This window comes from Colobus angolensis, unplaced genomic scaffold (assembly GCF_000951035.1).
Source record: "Colobus angolensis palliatus isolate OR3802 unplaced genomic scaffold, Cang.pa_1.0 Scaffold8, whole genome shotgun sequence".
Classification (NCBI taxonomy): domain Eukaryota; kingdom Metazoa; phylum Chordata; class Mammalia; order Primates; family Cercopithecidae; genus Colobus; species Colobus angolensis.
In genome coordinates, this window is record NW_012121820.1 from 16,005,449 (window position 1) to 16,023,143 (window position 17,695).

The following is a 17,695-nucleotide window of genomic DNA, read 5'->3' on the forward strand; positions in this document are numbered from 1 at the left end:
CTTTTAACCCTTTAAATGTGGTAGCTACTAAAAATGTAAAATTACCTATCTCACATTACATTTCGACTTGATAGTGCTGTTCTGCGTCTTCACTGTGGTGGTGGAAACATCTGTCAAAACTGTACACTTAAAATGCACACATTTTGTTGTATAAAAATTATGCCTCAATAAAGTAGATAAAAATATTAAATTGGTAGCGAGTATATGCTTGTGTGTGTGTGCACATATGTGTGGAAAGGAGGGCATATGTGGGAAGGAGGGAGTATGTATCAATGAGTATCTTGTCTGTGATCTTTCCTTATCAATAATCAGAAAGGAAAAAAATTCACGGAGTACATACATGCAAAAGTAACTGTTCTTCTGAAGAGTCACCATATTAAATTATATTATAGTTATTTAATGTGTGCATCCCTCACTAGACTTTGAGTTTCTTGGAGGCAGGAACCCTGTTTTGTGCATCTCTGTATAAACCTAGCACTTAACATAGAAAGTTAACATAGTACCTTAGCAGTGTTTTGCAACTGTAGAATTCTCCCAGATACTTCATATAGTTTAATTCTGTCAAAATCCCTGTAAATATGGTATTATTAGTGCCAGTTTTCAGATGAAAAACTGAGAATGAGAAGGTCACAAAGGTTAAAGTAACTTGCCAAATATCCAGAGCTAATAAGTGAAACAGCATGTTCCAAACCCACACTTACAAGTCCCAGGCCCATTCTTCCACCCTCCTCCATATTGCCACCTCTCCACATAGGCATTTCACAACTGTCTGATGAAAGACTGAGTCAAAGTAAAGATTTGTATTTAGGGGCAATGGAACCACAGACAGTTTCCTGAACCTCTAGTGTTACAGCTTCTTAGTCTTGAATAGGCTCTCTCTAGACAAAGAGCCACCTGGCAGCTCTTACTAGAAGATGAGAAAGGGTGACTATAGTATGGAAAAAAATATTCCATCCCAATTAAACTTTCCATTTGGGAGTCTGAAGAAGAAAAATAACACAGAACAAAGAGTATGGGAAAGAGAAAAAAGGAAATGCTGAATCTGCTAATATAGCTAATTAATGCAAAAGAATGAATATAACAGCAACTTCAGCATTCAAAAATGAAAAGTTAGGAGATCTAGAGAGGTACAGTTTCTAAGTCTTTTGGAGCTCTCCTTTAATTAGCCTCCCTGAATCTCAGCATTCCTGTTTGAATAATCCATATTTCTGGTTATTTATTCAGCTCCCCACTGCTATGCAATACCAAGCCATATGCTACAGAAATATATCACTTCATATTTGCACTCAACCATCCAAAGACACTGGCAATTCAGACCTTTAAGAAGCTTAAGGAAAAGTCTCTTCAGACCACTGTGTTAAGGTTAGAAGACTCAAGAAGCCAAATGCATCTTCTATTTATGTTATTTACTTGAGAGAAGGCGGGTCATTTCAACAAAAGGACAAGCAATTAGAAGGGTAAGGGAGATAAACAAAAGACTCAAGAGAGTAAAGCTAGCAAAAATCAGCTAAACACAAAAGGCCTCTGAGTAATTTCTCATGCCCCGCTCTGCACTTTAAAAAAAAAAAATTGTTTTTGAAAGCAATTCCTCAAAGGAAAACTTTTGGTCAATGCAAGGTCTGGTACGCACTGGACAAATGAAGAGGTCTACTATGCCTCCAGCCCTTCAGAAGCCTTTTAAGATGTTTTAGAAATATACACAATAAGTCATCACTTAACATCACAGATAGACTTGGAAATGGCAACTTTAAGTAAAACGGGATATAGCAGGTCAGATCCTCAAATAATACCGTTGTAACAATGATCAGAAAAATTGGTTTCATTATACATCATTTCGCTTAAAGTTGTGGTTTCCAAGAATGTTATTGATGATGTTAAGTGAGGACTTACTGTACCTGGATAATCCTAACATCATTTTAAACACAAAAATGGTCACTGTAGAATTTGTTATAATGGTAAAACATTGGAAATATCCTCAATGCCAACAACAGAAGAATACCAACTAAGCTACAGTCCCCTGGAGGCCATGATGCAGTTACTGAAAACTCCCATGAAGATTATTCACAGCACGGGAAACAGCATGCTATGTTTGAAATGTCGCAATATAGAAAATCGTATGTGTGGCAGGCTTAAAAAGTTGTTAAAAATTATAGAAGAAAAGACTAGAAGAAAATATACACCCAAAGACAGGCTGTGTTTAGGTCACAGAACTGTTTTTCTAACTTTGTGGAGACAGAAATTCTGTCTTAGGTATTTCTGTGTATGCCCAGCACTTAACATAGTACCTTGTCAATGTTTTAATAGCAGTTTTGTATGCTAGTATTCTAAATTCTATTTAACAAATAGATATCACATTTCTGAAAAATCTTTCCAAAGAAATATCTTAGTTCAACAGAGCTTTCAGTATACTTGAAGTTTTAAGACAGCAGACTCTGGCTCCATTTCTTTCTTTCTTGTTTTTTCTTTAAATCTCAACTTGCTCTTTCTGTAGGGCACAATTTCATAATGACTAGAATTTTCCAACCACATAAACACGCTCATTTTTTTTTTAAAGTCCCTTGACCCTATGGCACACTCTGGTTATCCTCTCAGCCTTTCCCCACACACTTCTCTACTCCCCTTCCTAGACAGGGTCTCAAGAATTATCAGTATAAGCTTCCTCTTCCCTTTTTGCTTCTAACTTTAGGATTCTACAAAATAACTGTGAAACTAATATAAGATCCAATTTCAGGAATTAGAGTATAAATAATAAGACATACAAGGAAAGTACTATAAATAAAAGTTTCTGGAACTATCTTGTACATTTTCATATTTCCTAAGCTAGGCATATAGCACATGTACAACTCATTACTGAATGAGGAGTGAAAAACACAAATAATATACTGCTTTCAATAAAAATACAGAAAAACATATGGCATAGATAGGTCTATGTGATATATACAGAAAATTAGTCCAAGTTTAGAAGTAATGACTAGATTTCCCCAAAACTAACACACTATGGGAAGGAGAGGAAAAACACCAACGTCCTTCAATGGAGTGGACATATTAGCAACCACCACAATAGGGCACAAACAGAACACAATATACTTTTTATTCATCTACTCTAACTTTGGGAAGACCACATACCTACACAAACACATCCTCATGCTTGAAGGCTTTACTCTTCAGGGTAAAGTCTAGGAAACCCAACAGAATAAATGACCATAGCTACATGCGCTTGAATTCAAGCTAACAGTGAAAAGTCAGGCAAAAAAGGTGGGAAAACTAGGACTTTCGAAACATACCTGAGCATGAGATTCATCAGCTGAAGACCCTCGCCCTTCAGGAAGCGCTCACGGTTAGAACTAAGCATTAGACAGGAGCAGAGGGAATCAAACAGATTCTCCATCATCTCCTGCTCCTCAGCCGTGCTGGGATTGTGTCTTTTAAACACCTGTCAAGCAAAAACAGCACAAAGCACAGAACTGTAAGAGAATGTTTTTTCATGAGCCTCCATCCAACAATTTCTAAAACCTGTGGGTCATAACTCTACGGCTGAAGAAACAGAAGCTCACCAAACAAAATTCTCATCAGTTTCCATTTTAGAGAAACTAAATAATTTGCATATATTAAATAAATGCAAAAAACAAACAAAAGCCAAAACACTCAACTGACCACTGGGTCCATCAGTAATTGACAGTTCCAGGCAAGCAGATTTTTTTTAAAAACCAAAACCCAAATAAAAACCAAAACCTTTTTATTGTGAAATATAACACAGATACAGAACAACTCCATAAAGGACATATAAAACTAAATGAATGAAGTGAACACCCCTGAAATCATTATCCAGGATGAGAAACAACTTTGCCAACTACTCTCAAAGCCTTCCACTTGCCCAACCCAACTATATCTCATTTCTTCCCCTTCTAAAAGTAACCACAATCCAGGGGGGTGAATCATGGTTCAATATAAGGAAGCGTTTCCTGACAATCAAGGCCACTGAATTCCCTCACAGGGGAGCTGGGGCTTTAATTCATGGGAAGGGCTTACAGCAGAAGCCTTCTTTTTGCCAGAGATGTAAGGCATGTTAAGAGAAGCCTTTAAACAGTATATGCATACCCATACAGTCTACTACGAGAAGATCAATAGTCTCACAGGAAAAGGACTAAGCACCTTCCCAGAACTGGAAACAGATTCACATTTCAAAGCTCTATTTTTGGGGTGGAGGCCAAGCCACTCAGGCTGCTGGCACCAAGATGGAAGCTGTATGCAAACTGACATCTCAGACTCTCCCAACACTCTCAAGATTTTATCCAAATGATCTATTTTCAGTCCTGTTTTTAGAATAACACAGATGAAACTTATAAGAGGAAATCTTAACAGTATTTTCAGAATGCTAGCAGAATAACATTTCAACTGGATTTACATTTCTTACAGTGAGAAAATGGCAGTTTCCAAGTTCTCACTCCAGCCTTCAGCACCACATCCTCCCCATCCTCCCCTTGATCCCCACCCCACTGCAGTGGAACTTGGACTCCTTGAGCTTATTCAGATCCTAAATGAACATACTCCATTTTCACAGCAGACTGAAAGGAAGGTTGGTGAACAATCTTGGGAGTGGGTCAAATGAAAATAATTTGGTATGCCTGGCCCAAAACATACACACTTAAGCAGGAGGCACATCTTTTTTGAGTTGACAATATCATATCAGAAGACGAAGAAAATTCATATCTGACACACAGTGATGTCTGGTCATAAAGAGCAAATGACTAAGAAAAGGAGGCAAACCATGTCCCTCCATATAACCCTCAAACCTGCCAACATACTCCATATGGCTTGCAGCACATGGCTCATTCCTTCCCACAATTTCCAGCTCCACCTCCCATTCAAGGCAGGCCATGTATCTTACAGCAGAGAGGAAGCATAAGAATTACTCACAGATAACTGCTGAAGAAGCACATCGATTCCATCCAGCTCCCCAAGCAATTCCCTGTTTTCTAAAAGGGGGAAAAAATAGAGGAAGAAAAAAAAATGAACCTAACTGTCAGATTTTACAGCCGTCTAACACTGATACATCAGCAAACAAAATCAATACAGCTTGACAGAGTACAAAAGCAGCACAGGGAGCGAGAGGGAGAGCAAGGGGATGCCAAAGGCAAGAGAGCTTGCTGTCATGATCTGAAACAAGCCTGGCTCCTATCCTAACAGAATATCAATACTGAGAGGGCGCCTCACCATCATTGTCCTGGAGCAATATGGCCAGCACTTCACTGCAATACAGTTTGTTGGCGTCGAAAGGCATCTTTGCCTATGGGGAAATAGGAGAAATGAGAAAAATATTAAGGGGTCTTGCTTCCTTCCCCAGGACAAATTTTTCATGAGTACTACGATCTGAGTCAGGGAGAAGGAGAAGTTAGAAAGGGAAAAGGCAGTTACGGGGGAAAACGTTGGCCTCTGCTCTCAAGAGACCAGAACCAAGTAAAGTGACAGACTGAAACAATGGTTCTCACATTCTTAATGCCCAGGTATTAAGGCTACCTCCTCGGTAAAGACTTCCAAGATTTCCCATTTTGAGTCCAGAGATTATATATGTCTAGCCCATAGTACTCAAATGTGAACTAGAAGAATGAGAGTTTTGAACTTTTAAGACTAAAACTCACCATGAAGCTTAATTCACAAGCTACAATCATGAAATTAGGCTATAAATTAGTTAATATATGAGCAGAGAAGTTGAAAAGAAAGCAATTCTTGATTAACTGAATGTATTTATCACTAAGTAGTTCCTTCTGGATTTTTTTAATGCTTAAAATTTAATTTGAAATCATAAACCTATCTGCTAGCATGCCATAATCTGCCTACTATTTAAAAAGGAAACCACATTAAATATGCAAAAATGTGTTAATATTTTAACACCCAAATTACTACCCACAATTCTTTCCCTGCTGCATGCTCTGCTACTTGGGAGTTTCAGAGGGGACACATCTACTGCACAGACTATCTTTCATGGCTGTCCTCACTGTTGCTTCGGTAGTGAGACTTAAATATCTCACCATTATCACTGCCCCTTGGATGAAGGTGCACAGAGAGAAGCGAGTCTCAGTGATGTGTTTTTATTTATGGTGTCCATGATCCTTAAAATGCAGGCACGTAAACAATGACTATTAATCAGCAGCAACCTTTGCTACCTATCTGTGTTTTTGAAATGACAAAGAATTTCTGTACTTGGAAAAGACAAGGGAAGTATTTATTTTGGAACTAACACTTCCATCACCTTACCACCATTCACAGATCTGTTTAGATATTGGTTTTGTACTTAAAGAGGAAGAGTTGCACCTAATCAAGCAATATTCGGCATCATTTCAGTTTTCTGTGCACGTCTCCCTCATCAAGCTAAGTGCAGCCTACAGGGTTTCAGGAGGTCGACCAAGTATGACCATCTTAGGTTAAAAGATCTATAAATGCAAGGTCTTACATGTGCTAAATGTAAGATATGCTCCCGGGGCAAGCGTGAAGCCTTGTTTCAAGAAATTCAGCATAAAAGTCAGGGCTCTATGCAATCTGTGGTATGTTTCACTTTAAGAAAAATGGTTTCATATTAACAAAAATCAAAACATGAAGGTGAAAAGCCAAGGAGTAAGCATCCCTATCAAAATCAAGGATTCACGAATAAAATTTCCCAAATTATATAAGTGCCAAGTATTGCTATTATATTTTAAAAGATTTAAGCCGCACCAACTTAAACGTTAGCTTTGCAAGGGCCATGGTTCTTGTTTAAAACAAGATACTTAACTGAAAGAAGCCAAAAGACAGTAGGTCATTAGAGCCATGGCCTTTCTGTGGATCTAATGCCTCTTGTCCTTTATTCAATTTTGTAAGCTCCTATTTTCAAGCTGGAGGCAGTTTTTATTCCTTCCAATAAATACTTACTAGGCACCTGCTATAGGGAAGACACAGAATTAAGCAAGAGAACAAACGGGGTGCCTGAGATCTGAGCCCTGTCCACGGGTGTGCCATTTAAAACCTTACCTTGAATTAAAATCAATTCTGTAGAAATGTCAAGTTTCAAAAAAGAAAAAAAACACACAGATCTGGCATTAGACACACTTAAGGCTGACTCATGAGCACGCCACTGCCTATGTGAGCAAGTCTGCAGTTCTCTAACTATGTGCTGTGGCAACTGGGGTGCCACACTGAACTCACCACAGGATATTTTAAAATTTCACGGAGAACACAATGAAATGTGACATCTGTTGGGCACTGCATTAACTAGGAGCTCAAGGTACATTTCTTCTGGTGACATCATATCTTTGTGGAGCTGTGTTTGGATAGCTGCTCTGACAAAAATAACTGTGAAAACGGATGTGAAATCAGAATGACGGCGGTGGTGTTCAATCTGATCCTAAGGTTGGAGGATCTGAGCCGTACCCAAAAGGCACACATACCATTAGGAAGTAACTATGGTATTTAAAAATGAAATAAAAATATTTTTTCTTTCAATTTGTGTGTATTATCTTCTCAAATGGCTAACAAATTGTAAGGACATAAATACATATTAAACGGTTTGGACATAACTACTTAATAAATGAGACTATTAGGTACTTTTTGGCATAGCGGTGCTGTAAAAACAAAACTACTGAGACACTAAGAACACCGTAAATTGACAACGGGAATTCATGACCCAAGGAACGTTCTTGATCTCAGTTTCCTCATCTGTAAAATGAAAATAAAAAATAGCACTTTTTAAATTAAGGGCACTGACATGAAAAAAAGAAAGAAGAAATAGAAAAAAAAACCCACTTATTTGGAGAGTTACTATGAGAATTTAAAAACATAATATGAAAGTACCTAACACACAGTAGGTACCACAAGTTTTTCTGACAACTATAACCAGAAATATCTGCATTAGAATCTCAGCTCTAACAGTTACCAGCTATGTGACTGGCCAAATTAATATCTTCCTCATGAAGTGGCTGTACTAAGGGAACTGGTATATACGTAACAGGCACTGACCAGCTGAGTTTCTTGCTATTGAGAATTCCTGGTTCCGCAGAAAATCTCCACCTTCTGCTGTAAGACACTACACTAAGAGTTTCCAATCTACCCAAAGTAAGTTTTCAAAAACCAGACTGATAACTTCCTCATTTTTTAATTAAAACATAAGTTCTGATTGAGAAACTGGCATGAAGGAAGAATCTAATCAGGAAACCAAAATGATGAGGCCCGATAACTCCCCAACGCTGAGCTCTGCAATGCTTCAGAACCTAAAAGCAGTACCAGCTGGGAAGCAGCTTGGCGAGAGGAGGTGGCTTCAGAGATGCCAAGGCCCAATGCTCACAGGCTCTCCCACGTGGTTCCCATGTGGTTTGAGCAACACCATTTCCTCTCTCTGGGATTCTTTCTTTATCTGTAAACTGGGGATAGCTGCTCCCTCTTGGCAGGGTTTTGAGGATTAGAAATAATGTATGTGGCCAGGCCCAGTGGCTCACACCTGTAATCCCAGCACTTTGGAAAGCTGAGGCGGGAGGATCACTTGAGCCCAGGAGTTCAAGACCAGCCTGGGCAACATAGTGAGACCCCATCTCTTAAAAAAAAATACAAACATTAGACAGGTGTGGTGGTGTGTACCTGAAGTTCCAGCTACTTGGGAGGCTGAGGTTGGAAAATCACTTGGGCCTGATAGGTAGAGGCTGCAGTGAGCAGTGATGGTACCAATGCACTCCAGCATGGCCAACAGTGTGAGACCCTGCCTAAAAAAAAAAAAAAGAGAGAGAGAGACAGAAAGAAAGGAAAAGAAGAAAAAAAAAGGAAGGAAAGAAGGTTCTAGAAAAACACTTTAGTATGTAGTGAGCAGTCAATACATGAAACTCATATCAGATGGTGAAAACTTAGTGATGATGATGATGATGACGACAACCAGATGTTTTAATCTGGTAGAAAAGAAATAGAAGAAATTAGGCCAGGTGGGAAGAAAGGAAAGTAATCTTTCCTGTCTAGCCAAAGACAAAACTTACAAAGGATATTTTATTTCTGTTTAAATCTCAACCAGAGATTGCACAATACCAAACTGCCAAATTTCAAAGACATTTAATCAAAATCAGGAGAAAGGAGATTTTACTTAGCAGGTATAGTCTCTTGGATTTTGCAAAGTTAATCAGCGGGACTTGGAACTTGTAGGGCTCTCTTCTATCCAGGAGCCTGGCTCTCTTAAATCTTTCAGCTGTCAGAGTAATTATAGAGTCATGCATAGGTTTGTACTCAGCATGTACTAGCCTTGAATAAAATTAAACTTCACCTTTTTGGGAGCTGCTGCTTTTCTGGAAAGTACAAAACAATTATGCTACCACCCACAGCCAGAAGCTGCAGGTTATATCTGTAGCTCACCTGTGGTACCTGGAACACATGGGGCAGGTTCAGACATATCTACAGCACCGTACAATTGTCAAAGCAGATTGTGCCCTACAAAATCCCAACCTCTGGTCATACAGGCTAAGAACTTTAGCATCAACCAGTTGTACATAAAATACAATTTAACTGAATGCTGCAACTGTTTCTGAAGCATTGGTTTAACTGGGTAACAAGAGGTAATCTTAATTTTGTTTCTTTAGAAAAGAAAAATAACACTTGGTTTTGCTGTTATTTTCAATAGTATGTACTATCCTAATAAGCTTGTATTCCCCATTAAAAACATTAATTGTGATGCAGCATCTCTCACACTACTGTTATCTACTTACCTGTTAATCCATTTAATGCAATCATCTGCAGTGGTTTTTATCCTCATTAGAATAAATTAGTGAGGTTTGATTCGTTGGATGAAGAGATCCATGAATATCTCTATATACTGCTAGGCTACCAGTACAAAAAGGAGAAATCCAACACTACAATGCTGTCACCAATGTGTCACTCACTTAAGAATTACTCAAGGATTACTGAATAAATATGGGATGATCAGTCAAATTGCAAGGTTTTATCAAGTAATCTAGACATAAGTACTCCAGGACCTTGGTTCTCAGACTTTAGCTTACATCAGAATCACCTTGAGGGCTTATTAAAACATAGACTGGCCCCGGTGCGGTGGCTCACACCTGTAACCCCAGCACTTTGGGAGGCCAAGGAGGGTGGATCAAGAGGTCAGGAGATCAAGATCATCCTGGCTAACACGGTGAAACTCCATCTCTACTAAAAACACAAAAAAATAGCTGGGTATGGTGGCAGGCGCCTCTAGTCCCAGCTACTCAGGTGGCTGAGGCAGGAGAATGGCGTGAACCCAGGAGGCGGAACTTGCAGTGACCCAAGATTGCACCGCTGCACCCCAGCCTGGGTGACAGAGCGAGACTCCGTCTCAAAAAACAACAACAACAACAAAAACACAGATTACCAGGCTCTACTCCAACTTTGCAGATTCAGTGGGTCTGGGTGGACCCAAGAATTTGCATTTCTAACAAGGTGCTAGGTGATGCTGATGCTCCTGGTTGGGAAACATAGTTTGAGAACAGCTGGGAGGAGATACAGATATGACATAGACACAGTCCTTGTAATTATAAAATTTAGAGATATTTGGAGAAAGAAAATCAGCACACATAAGAATATTCAAGTTGGCCAGGTGATGGAGTCATCTCCACTTTACAGATGGAGAGAAGATGCTCCAAGAGTGTCACACAGTTGCGGGTAGATGCTAGAACCCAGATAGGCTAACTCTCACAAGAGAACCCACTGGAAAAAGATGAAGGGGTTGATTTTTTTATAAAAGAAAGTGGGCAGTACAGGCTGGAGGCAAAGTACTATGGAAAGGGGGCATAAGGAAAATTCTGGAGGCTTGGGTCTTAATCCTAGTTCTATCTCTAACTAGCTACAGGGGTTTGGGCAAGGCACTTAATATCGACAGGTCTCAATTTTAAATTTTTTATCTACAGCAGAACTTACAGATTTCCTTTTAGTTCTAAAAGTGAAGATTAGGGATTTAAGCTGTTTCATGAAGGGTGTGTAAAATTTAGAAATACGAATGGAAGAGAGGAGCCAGTCATTCCTGATAGAGTCAGGAGCAGGAACAAAGCCAGACACAGAGGTCAAGATAATTTTGACCTTTGCAGAGCAGGGGATAGATTTTAAAAAAAAAGAAAAAAAAAAAAGGTATCTAAAAGGTAACAAAGGCCAATGTTTCAAAACTGAAAAATGAAAAGGTCAAACTGGGTCAGGGTAAGAGGCAGAGAAGCTGGGATCTGATGTAGAAGGCACAGCATCACTCCAGATAAGTTTCTGAATGGGGAATGGCATAGTGAAAACAGAGTTTTAAATTAGTCTCCAGAGTAAAATCGTTAACAAGAAGGTCCACATTTCCAGAGACAAGTGGATCTTAGTGAGAGTTGTACATTAGAATCACATGTGTTTGAAACATTTCTAAAATATACCAAAGACAGAGACTGAGACAGTAGGTCTAGGGTACAGTGTGGGAATCTATTTTTTCAGTTCCACTGGTGATCTTAATACAAACCCCCAGCTGAAACCCACTGCTATAACATCTTTACAATTTAAAAGCATTCTCATATTTGATTTCACAATAACCTTGTGAGATTGGAAGGGCAGGGAGTATGATCCCCATTTTTCAAAGGAGAAAACAGGCCAGAAAAGTTAAGAGGCCGTTACCCACAGTTACACAGTTAATAAGTGAAAGTCAGGATCTGGGTCCAGGACTCACTAAGAGTCACTATGATGTTGAAGAGCGTGAAGATTATAACAAGTACTTCCCTCGATTATGAGAAATAAGAGCAAGGCATTGCTGTGAAGGACATGCCCTCTTGCTGGCCTCACTCTTAAGCAGGACTTTATTTCATTAACTAATTAATGAAAGAATTAATTAAGCCTGGGCAGTACAGTTTTCTTCTAAAAGCACTTGCTTACCAGTAAAAAACCCAAATAGCATTTTGATGTTTAAATATCCCTAAAAGCTTGAAAACTGTTTCAGAGACAGCAACATGGTTGTTTATGCCCTGAGGATCACACCAATGCAGTGCCTATGTGGCAAGAGTCAAAAATAGTTTGCTAAACTACCAAATGGGCCCCTTCATTATGATCATAAGGGTAATGGCATCCAAGTCAAACACTCAAAAGTCAATTTCCCTTCCAATGTTACCAATTTAAAAAAAAAAAAAAGACTCTGGGAAGTTTCAACAACTTTCAAAAGGCAGAAGGTCTGACATTCTAGTTTAATGAAGATCCCTGAATGAGTATTAAGTCTCAAGTAACTTGGAAAAATCTGTCCTGACATAACAGAGACACACACACACAAAAAAGGATTGAATTATTTTGTATATTTTAAGGTTGCGTCCCTAACCTGTGGTTACTCCCCCAACAACTCAGGTCCCTGACATCTACGCCACCCCTTCAAAACTCAGTGCTCTACTTTCCTCTCCTCCACTTGTTGCTCCCAAAACATCTCAAGGTTTTGGAGGATAAAAACGTGTGGAATACTGAGGAAAGAAGAAACTGAGTTTAGAGAGATGTAAAGGAAATTAAATGAGAAACAAGTCTAGTTCTAAAACCAAAGGATATTTAGACTCAAGAGAGGAGGTCAAAAGGAAGTTGCAAATGACAATGCACGAATTAACTACTTGCTGGATGCAAGACTCAAAGGCAAGAGGGATGGGGGTTGGAGGGAGTTACAGTTTACTGACCTCTGCTAGGCAAATGTGCCCATACCCACTAATGGTAGCAGCTGGGCTAGCTGAGCATCCTTGAGCCAATATGTTATGTAAATCAAAGTTACAGATTTAATGGGAACAAATGGTTGAATAAACACGATTGGAAAAGACTAGAGTGTCAAAAATGGAGAAAACCAAGGAGCATATGATATCTTAGGCAGAACCTTCTCCTTTAGCCCTGCCAAGACAGTGCAGGACAAATCTGACCTGATACAGCCCAGACTTTCTGGATGTTTATGACACTCTGAAGCAGAGCAAAGCCATTAATTAGAGCATGACTTTAGCTACAAACAAGTGCCTCCTTCTCACCAAAAAGTTGGGATCCTTGCCTGCCTGAGGACCATTTCAGTAGCATATAAGCAGTTTCAAACTGCCTCCCATCGCACCTTTGGTTAAAACTGTTCTGAGAGGAGCTCTTGCCTCTTCTTTCCCCCATTTACTCTATTAGACAGTACTAACTGTTAAAAAGACAATCACAAGGACTATGCTAAGAAGGAAAGATAATGAACAATCCAATAGAAATATGGACAAAGAATATAAATATGAAGCTAAAAGACATGAATACAAATGGCTAATCAACAACAAGAAGCCAACACACTTCACTTGATTTTAAAATTACAAATTAAAATAACACCAGTTTTCACCATCAGATTAGCTAGAAGCAGAGGGAAACAGATAACTCTCAATCAGTGGGGCAGCTGATCTATCAGTGGGATGTGATAAATCAGTGGGAATAATTTTGCAATACTACAAAAAATGTTAATGTGCATAGCCTTTGGCCTATCAATTCTACTTCTATGAATTTATTATACAGATAAACTGAGACAAATGTGTATTTTAAAAAGTTTGTATCCAGTAGTCCCCCCCTTATCTGTGGGGGATAGGATCCAAGGCCCCCAGTGGATACCTGAAACTACAGATAAATTCTATATTTACTATGTTTTTTCCTATATATGTACCTATAATAAAGTTTAATTTATAGGCCAGGCACGGTGTTTCACACCCGTAATCCCAGTACTCTGGGAGACCGAGGCGGGTGGATCACTTGAGATCAGAAGTTTGAGATCAGCCTGGCCAACATGGTGAAACCCCATCTCTACTAAAAATACAAAAATCAGCCAGGCGTGGTGACGCACACCTGTAATCCCAGCTACTTGGGAGGCTGAGGCAGGGGAATCACCTTAACCCAGGAGGCAGAGGTTGCAGTGAGCTGAGATCACACCACTGCACTCCACCCTGGGCAACAGAGTGAGTGAGACTTAGTTTCAAAAAAAAAAAAAAGTTTAATTTATAAATTAGGCACAGTAAGAGATTAACAACAATAATAAAATAGAACTATTATAACAACATACTGTAATAAAAGTTTTGTGAATGTGGTCTCTCTCTCTCAAAATACCTTTTAGTATATACTATACTTACCTGTTTTCAGACCATGGTTAACTGTGAGTAACTAAAACACGTAACATAAAACCACAGATAAGAGGGGACTACTGTATTCACAGCTGCACTGTTGGTAACAGTACAAACTTACCAGTGGGAATGATGAGATTAATTTTGGTACATCTGTGTGGTGGAATACTAACTAGGCAACAATTAGTTCAGTGAGAAAATCAACTTGCATAAGAAAATATTATATAATTCTGTTTGTGAAACACACACTCTCTTACATACACAGAAAATTTCTGGGAAAATGGATATGATATTATTAACAGTGACTGCCTCTGGGAAGTGGAACTACAAGGGATCAGCAGAGGGGATCTTTTCACTTTTATACCTTCTGTATCACATGGATTTGTATTTATAACATGTTTGTATTTTCAGAGGTACTAAGACTATTTTTAAAGCTTCTTGTTTTAAAACAAACAAAAATGGAGAAGAAAGAAGCAAGAAGTACCAGAAGCTTCCCAAACTAGATCATATGGCCCAGAATAACAGTCTATGCCAATAACCCAGCATCAATCACGCCCAGAGCAAAGACAGGTGTGAGCTGCAGTTCCCCACAGCCAAACTCACCTTCAGCCTCTTCAACAGCCACTGTAGAAGACCCTGCTGGGCACCCTCTGTACACATCTCAGGCCGGAACTCGGCCATGTTTTCCACAATAGCTGAAGGGAGACAGACACCAGTCATTTGGGAGGACAACTTTGTTTCTGTCTGCAACAAGCTTGCTTCCCATGACAGGCATGTTATTCCTCTCCCCACTTCCCTGCATTCCTCCCAGCCAGATGCTGGGCTGTCATTTTCAGATTAACCAGGGAGTTGCTGTGGTTTTCTTCTTCCAGTTATGCTATAAGTAAAACTCATAACTGAAAATGGTGGAACACATAAAAGGGCTAAGTGATAGATTTTCTATGCTAATAGGGAACACTAGAGCAGAACACACAAAAGGGTGGATATCTGCCTGAGAAGTTCCACCCAGTCCCGAAAGAGTCCCAGAAACCCATAACCAAAGAGACAGGGAGCTAGGCAAAAGCCTCAGGGAAAAATCAGGGGCTGCTGAACTCCGAGTCTCTTCCCTGATTCATCCATTTGCAGTTCTACTTCCCTGCATCAGGTGGAAGCAAGAATACTGCAAAGCAGGCAAGTATGGTCTTTTTAATTGAACAAAATAACATGCACAGAGGGGAAAGGTCATGCTGGCAGAGGTAACTCCCAGGTACTAGGAAGCAAATATATATGGTCCTGCTATCTCCTACAATAGCCAAAGTGTTGCTTAATAGAAAAATTAAAAATTAGGAGGAAAAAAAAGTTATTGCATGACTATGATACTAAAAAGGAGAACTTTTTTTTTAATCACCTGGAGTCCTTAATATCAAACGGTTTCATTTCTTTCAGCCCCTCTTCCACTCCATATCCTGGAATATGTTACTATCATGAAACAGCTATACTTCTGTGTTCCCTACGCACAATACCCAGAACACACTGGGTTTGAATTTTGAAGAAGAAAGGGCTGAAGAAATCACCACACCTCCTATCTTCTTTCTCACTCCTTTGCCCACATCAGCCTCCACAGTGGCAAGTTAAAGGATGGCCAGGCAGGGGAAGCACGAAGCTGTGGGAGCAGAGGAGCAATGAAACCCTGAGAGATGAAGAGCACTACAACACCCTGAATTACTTTCTGCCATTTCCTACAAAAATCAACTCATTCGTTTTAATCTTCCATGCCTTTATCCTATTCTTCTGCTTCTATTTTAGATGGTTTCCTATTGCTCACTTGAACAAAATCCAAGCTTCCTGCCATGGTTTACAAGGTCTTCCATTATCTGGACAAACTTACTCCTCCAGTTCCATCTCCCACCTCTGACTGTCACAGGCCATTTCCAGTCTTTCCTCAAATCCCAGCCCCATTCATGACTTTGCAAATGATACTCCCCTGCCTGAAGGCCCTTCTCCCACTCCTCCACCTGTCAAAATGCACCTGTCTTCATATTCAGCCACAGTCACGCACAGGAGCTAGCTGCTCCTATCCAGCAATTTGGAGGCTCTTCTTCATTCCCACAGTGCTTTTCACTGACTCCTATGATACCATCTGTCACCCAGCATTGTCTTTCCTTTCTTTTCAAGACTCACCTATTTGTCTGCCCTGTCAGGAGCAGAACCATGCCTACTTTACCATAATCTACCCTAGGACCTAGCACAGTGCCTGACAAACACCAGGCACTCAATAAGCAAGAGAGAGGCAAGAATCTCCTGAGCTGTTAGTAGCTGGCCGAGCTGCAAAAAGATCTCTGTAGACTGGCAGGCTGGTACTTTTTATTAACAGACAGTCAGTAGTCAGTTAACAGACTTTTGATACCGCAAAATCCAGCATTCTGCTAACAAATAGCAATGCCAAATTCTGGCTCTAGACTACAGCCAACCCAAATTACAGAGTGTTGTGTTCCTCCTCTTCCCCCCAGGTGCCCATCTTTCCCCTTCTTTATGATAATCCTCAAGGAAAAGAGTCCAGAACTACAATAGAAATACGTGGTACACAAAGGAGCTAAAAATAAAAATCTAATCTCATCAAATTTTCTGCTTCCACTGGGCCTCGTTCATTTCTCAAGCTCTGCTTACAGATATGTCATCTCTGGTTTTATAAGACAGTGACCAGTAATAAAGAGGGCTACCCCCAAAACACAATTTTAAATAGGATATTGGTTCAATAACTTTACAAAAGGAAAGACTGGGGAGATTCAAGGAGGAGAAGGAAGAGGAGAAATACTACAGAGGAATCATTTTAAACGAAAATCTGATGTAGGGACAGTCAAGTAGTAGCAATATATTTCAACTCACAGTTTACATGGTAGTCTATACCTAAGAAGAGAAAGAAACACTAACTCTTTTTCAAATAAAATGTCCTACAAAGGTACACAGTGGTCCAAAAGTTTGCAGTTCCATTGAAGGAAAGTGATAAGAAAAACCAACCTAAAATGATTTAAAATGTTTAAATATACACATTCCAAAGGAAACAAAATTAACCAGCATAGACTTCATCCTAACTTTTGGAGGCAAAGGCCTGCTAACCAGAGCCAGCGGTTTTTGACTAGGAAGGTTACCTACTTAGTGGATTTCTGCTTTTATTACCTACAAGCCAAACCAAAGCTGCAGTTATATGAAATTTACACAAAGGTCTTCACTTCTGAGAAGGCAGTTTGGGAGCAGAAGGAAGGAAAACACTCCTGCTATTGACTCTATTATGAAGAAGGAAGGGAAATGAGCACAAAGTCCCAAAACAAACACAAAGCAACTCAGGCAATGGCAAGCATCCTTCCTCTCACCCAGAGTGTTGTGGACGCCATCTGCCTCCTCTTTCACAGACTCATCCAGGCGCTCCAGATTCTGTACCAGCAGTGCTACCACCTGCCCATCCACCTGCAAGAACAGTGAAGCAAAAGGAGAGAGGGATGTTACAAAATGGTCCCCAAAATGTTCCTGTTCCCATACTTACTTCTCCACTATTTGAATGAACAAAGTAAGTAAAAAAGCAGCAATCTATGGTTTACAAGGTGCTCTCCTATCCCATTATCTCTTTTAAGTCT

At 39.7% G+C, this 17,695-nt stretch overlaps 1 protein-coding gene across 1 annotated transcript in view; it reads right to left on the reverse strand.

Moving 5' to 3' along the window:
* Nucleotides 1–17,695, reverse strand: part of CTNNBL1 (catenin, beta like 1) — a 177,636-nt gene that overhangs the window by 88,972 nt on the left and 70,969 nt on the right. The window contains exons 6-10 of the mRNA XM_011929066.1: nucleotides 17,435–17,528; nucleotides 14,688–14,779; nucleotides 5,215–5,287; nucleotides 4,918–4,976; nucleotides 3,285–3,433 (exon numbers count right to left, since the gene is read on the reverse strand). Coding sequence (XP_011784456.1) covers nucleotides 3,285–3,433; nucleotides 4,918–4,976; nucleotides 5,215–5,287; nucleotides 14,688–14,779; nucleotides 17,435–17,528 — 467 coding nt within the window. The remainder of the gene's footprint in view (nucleotides 1–3,284; nucleotides 3,434–4,917; nucleotides 4,977–5,214; nucleotides 5,288–14,687; nucleotides 14,780–17,434; nucleotides 17,529–17,695) is intronic.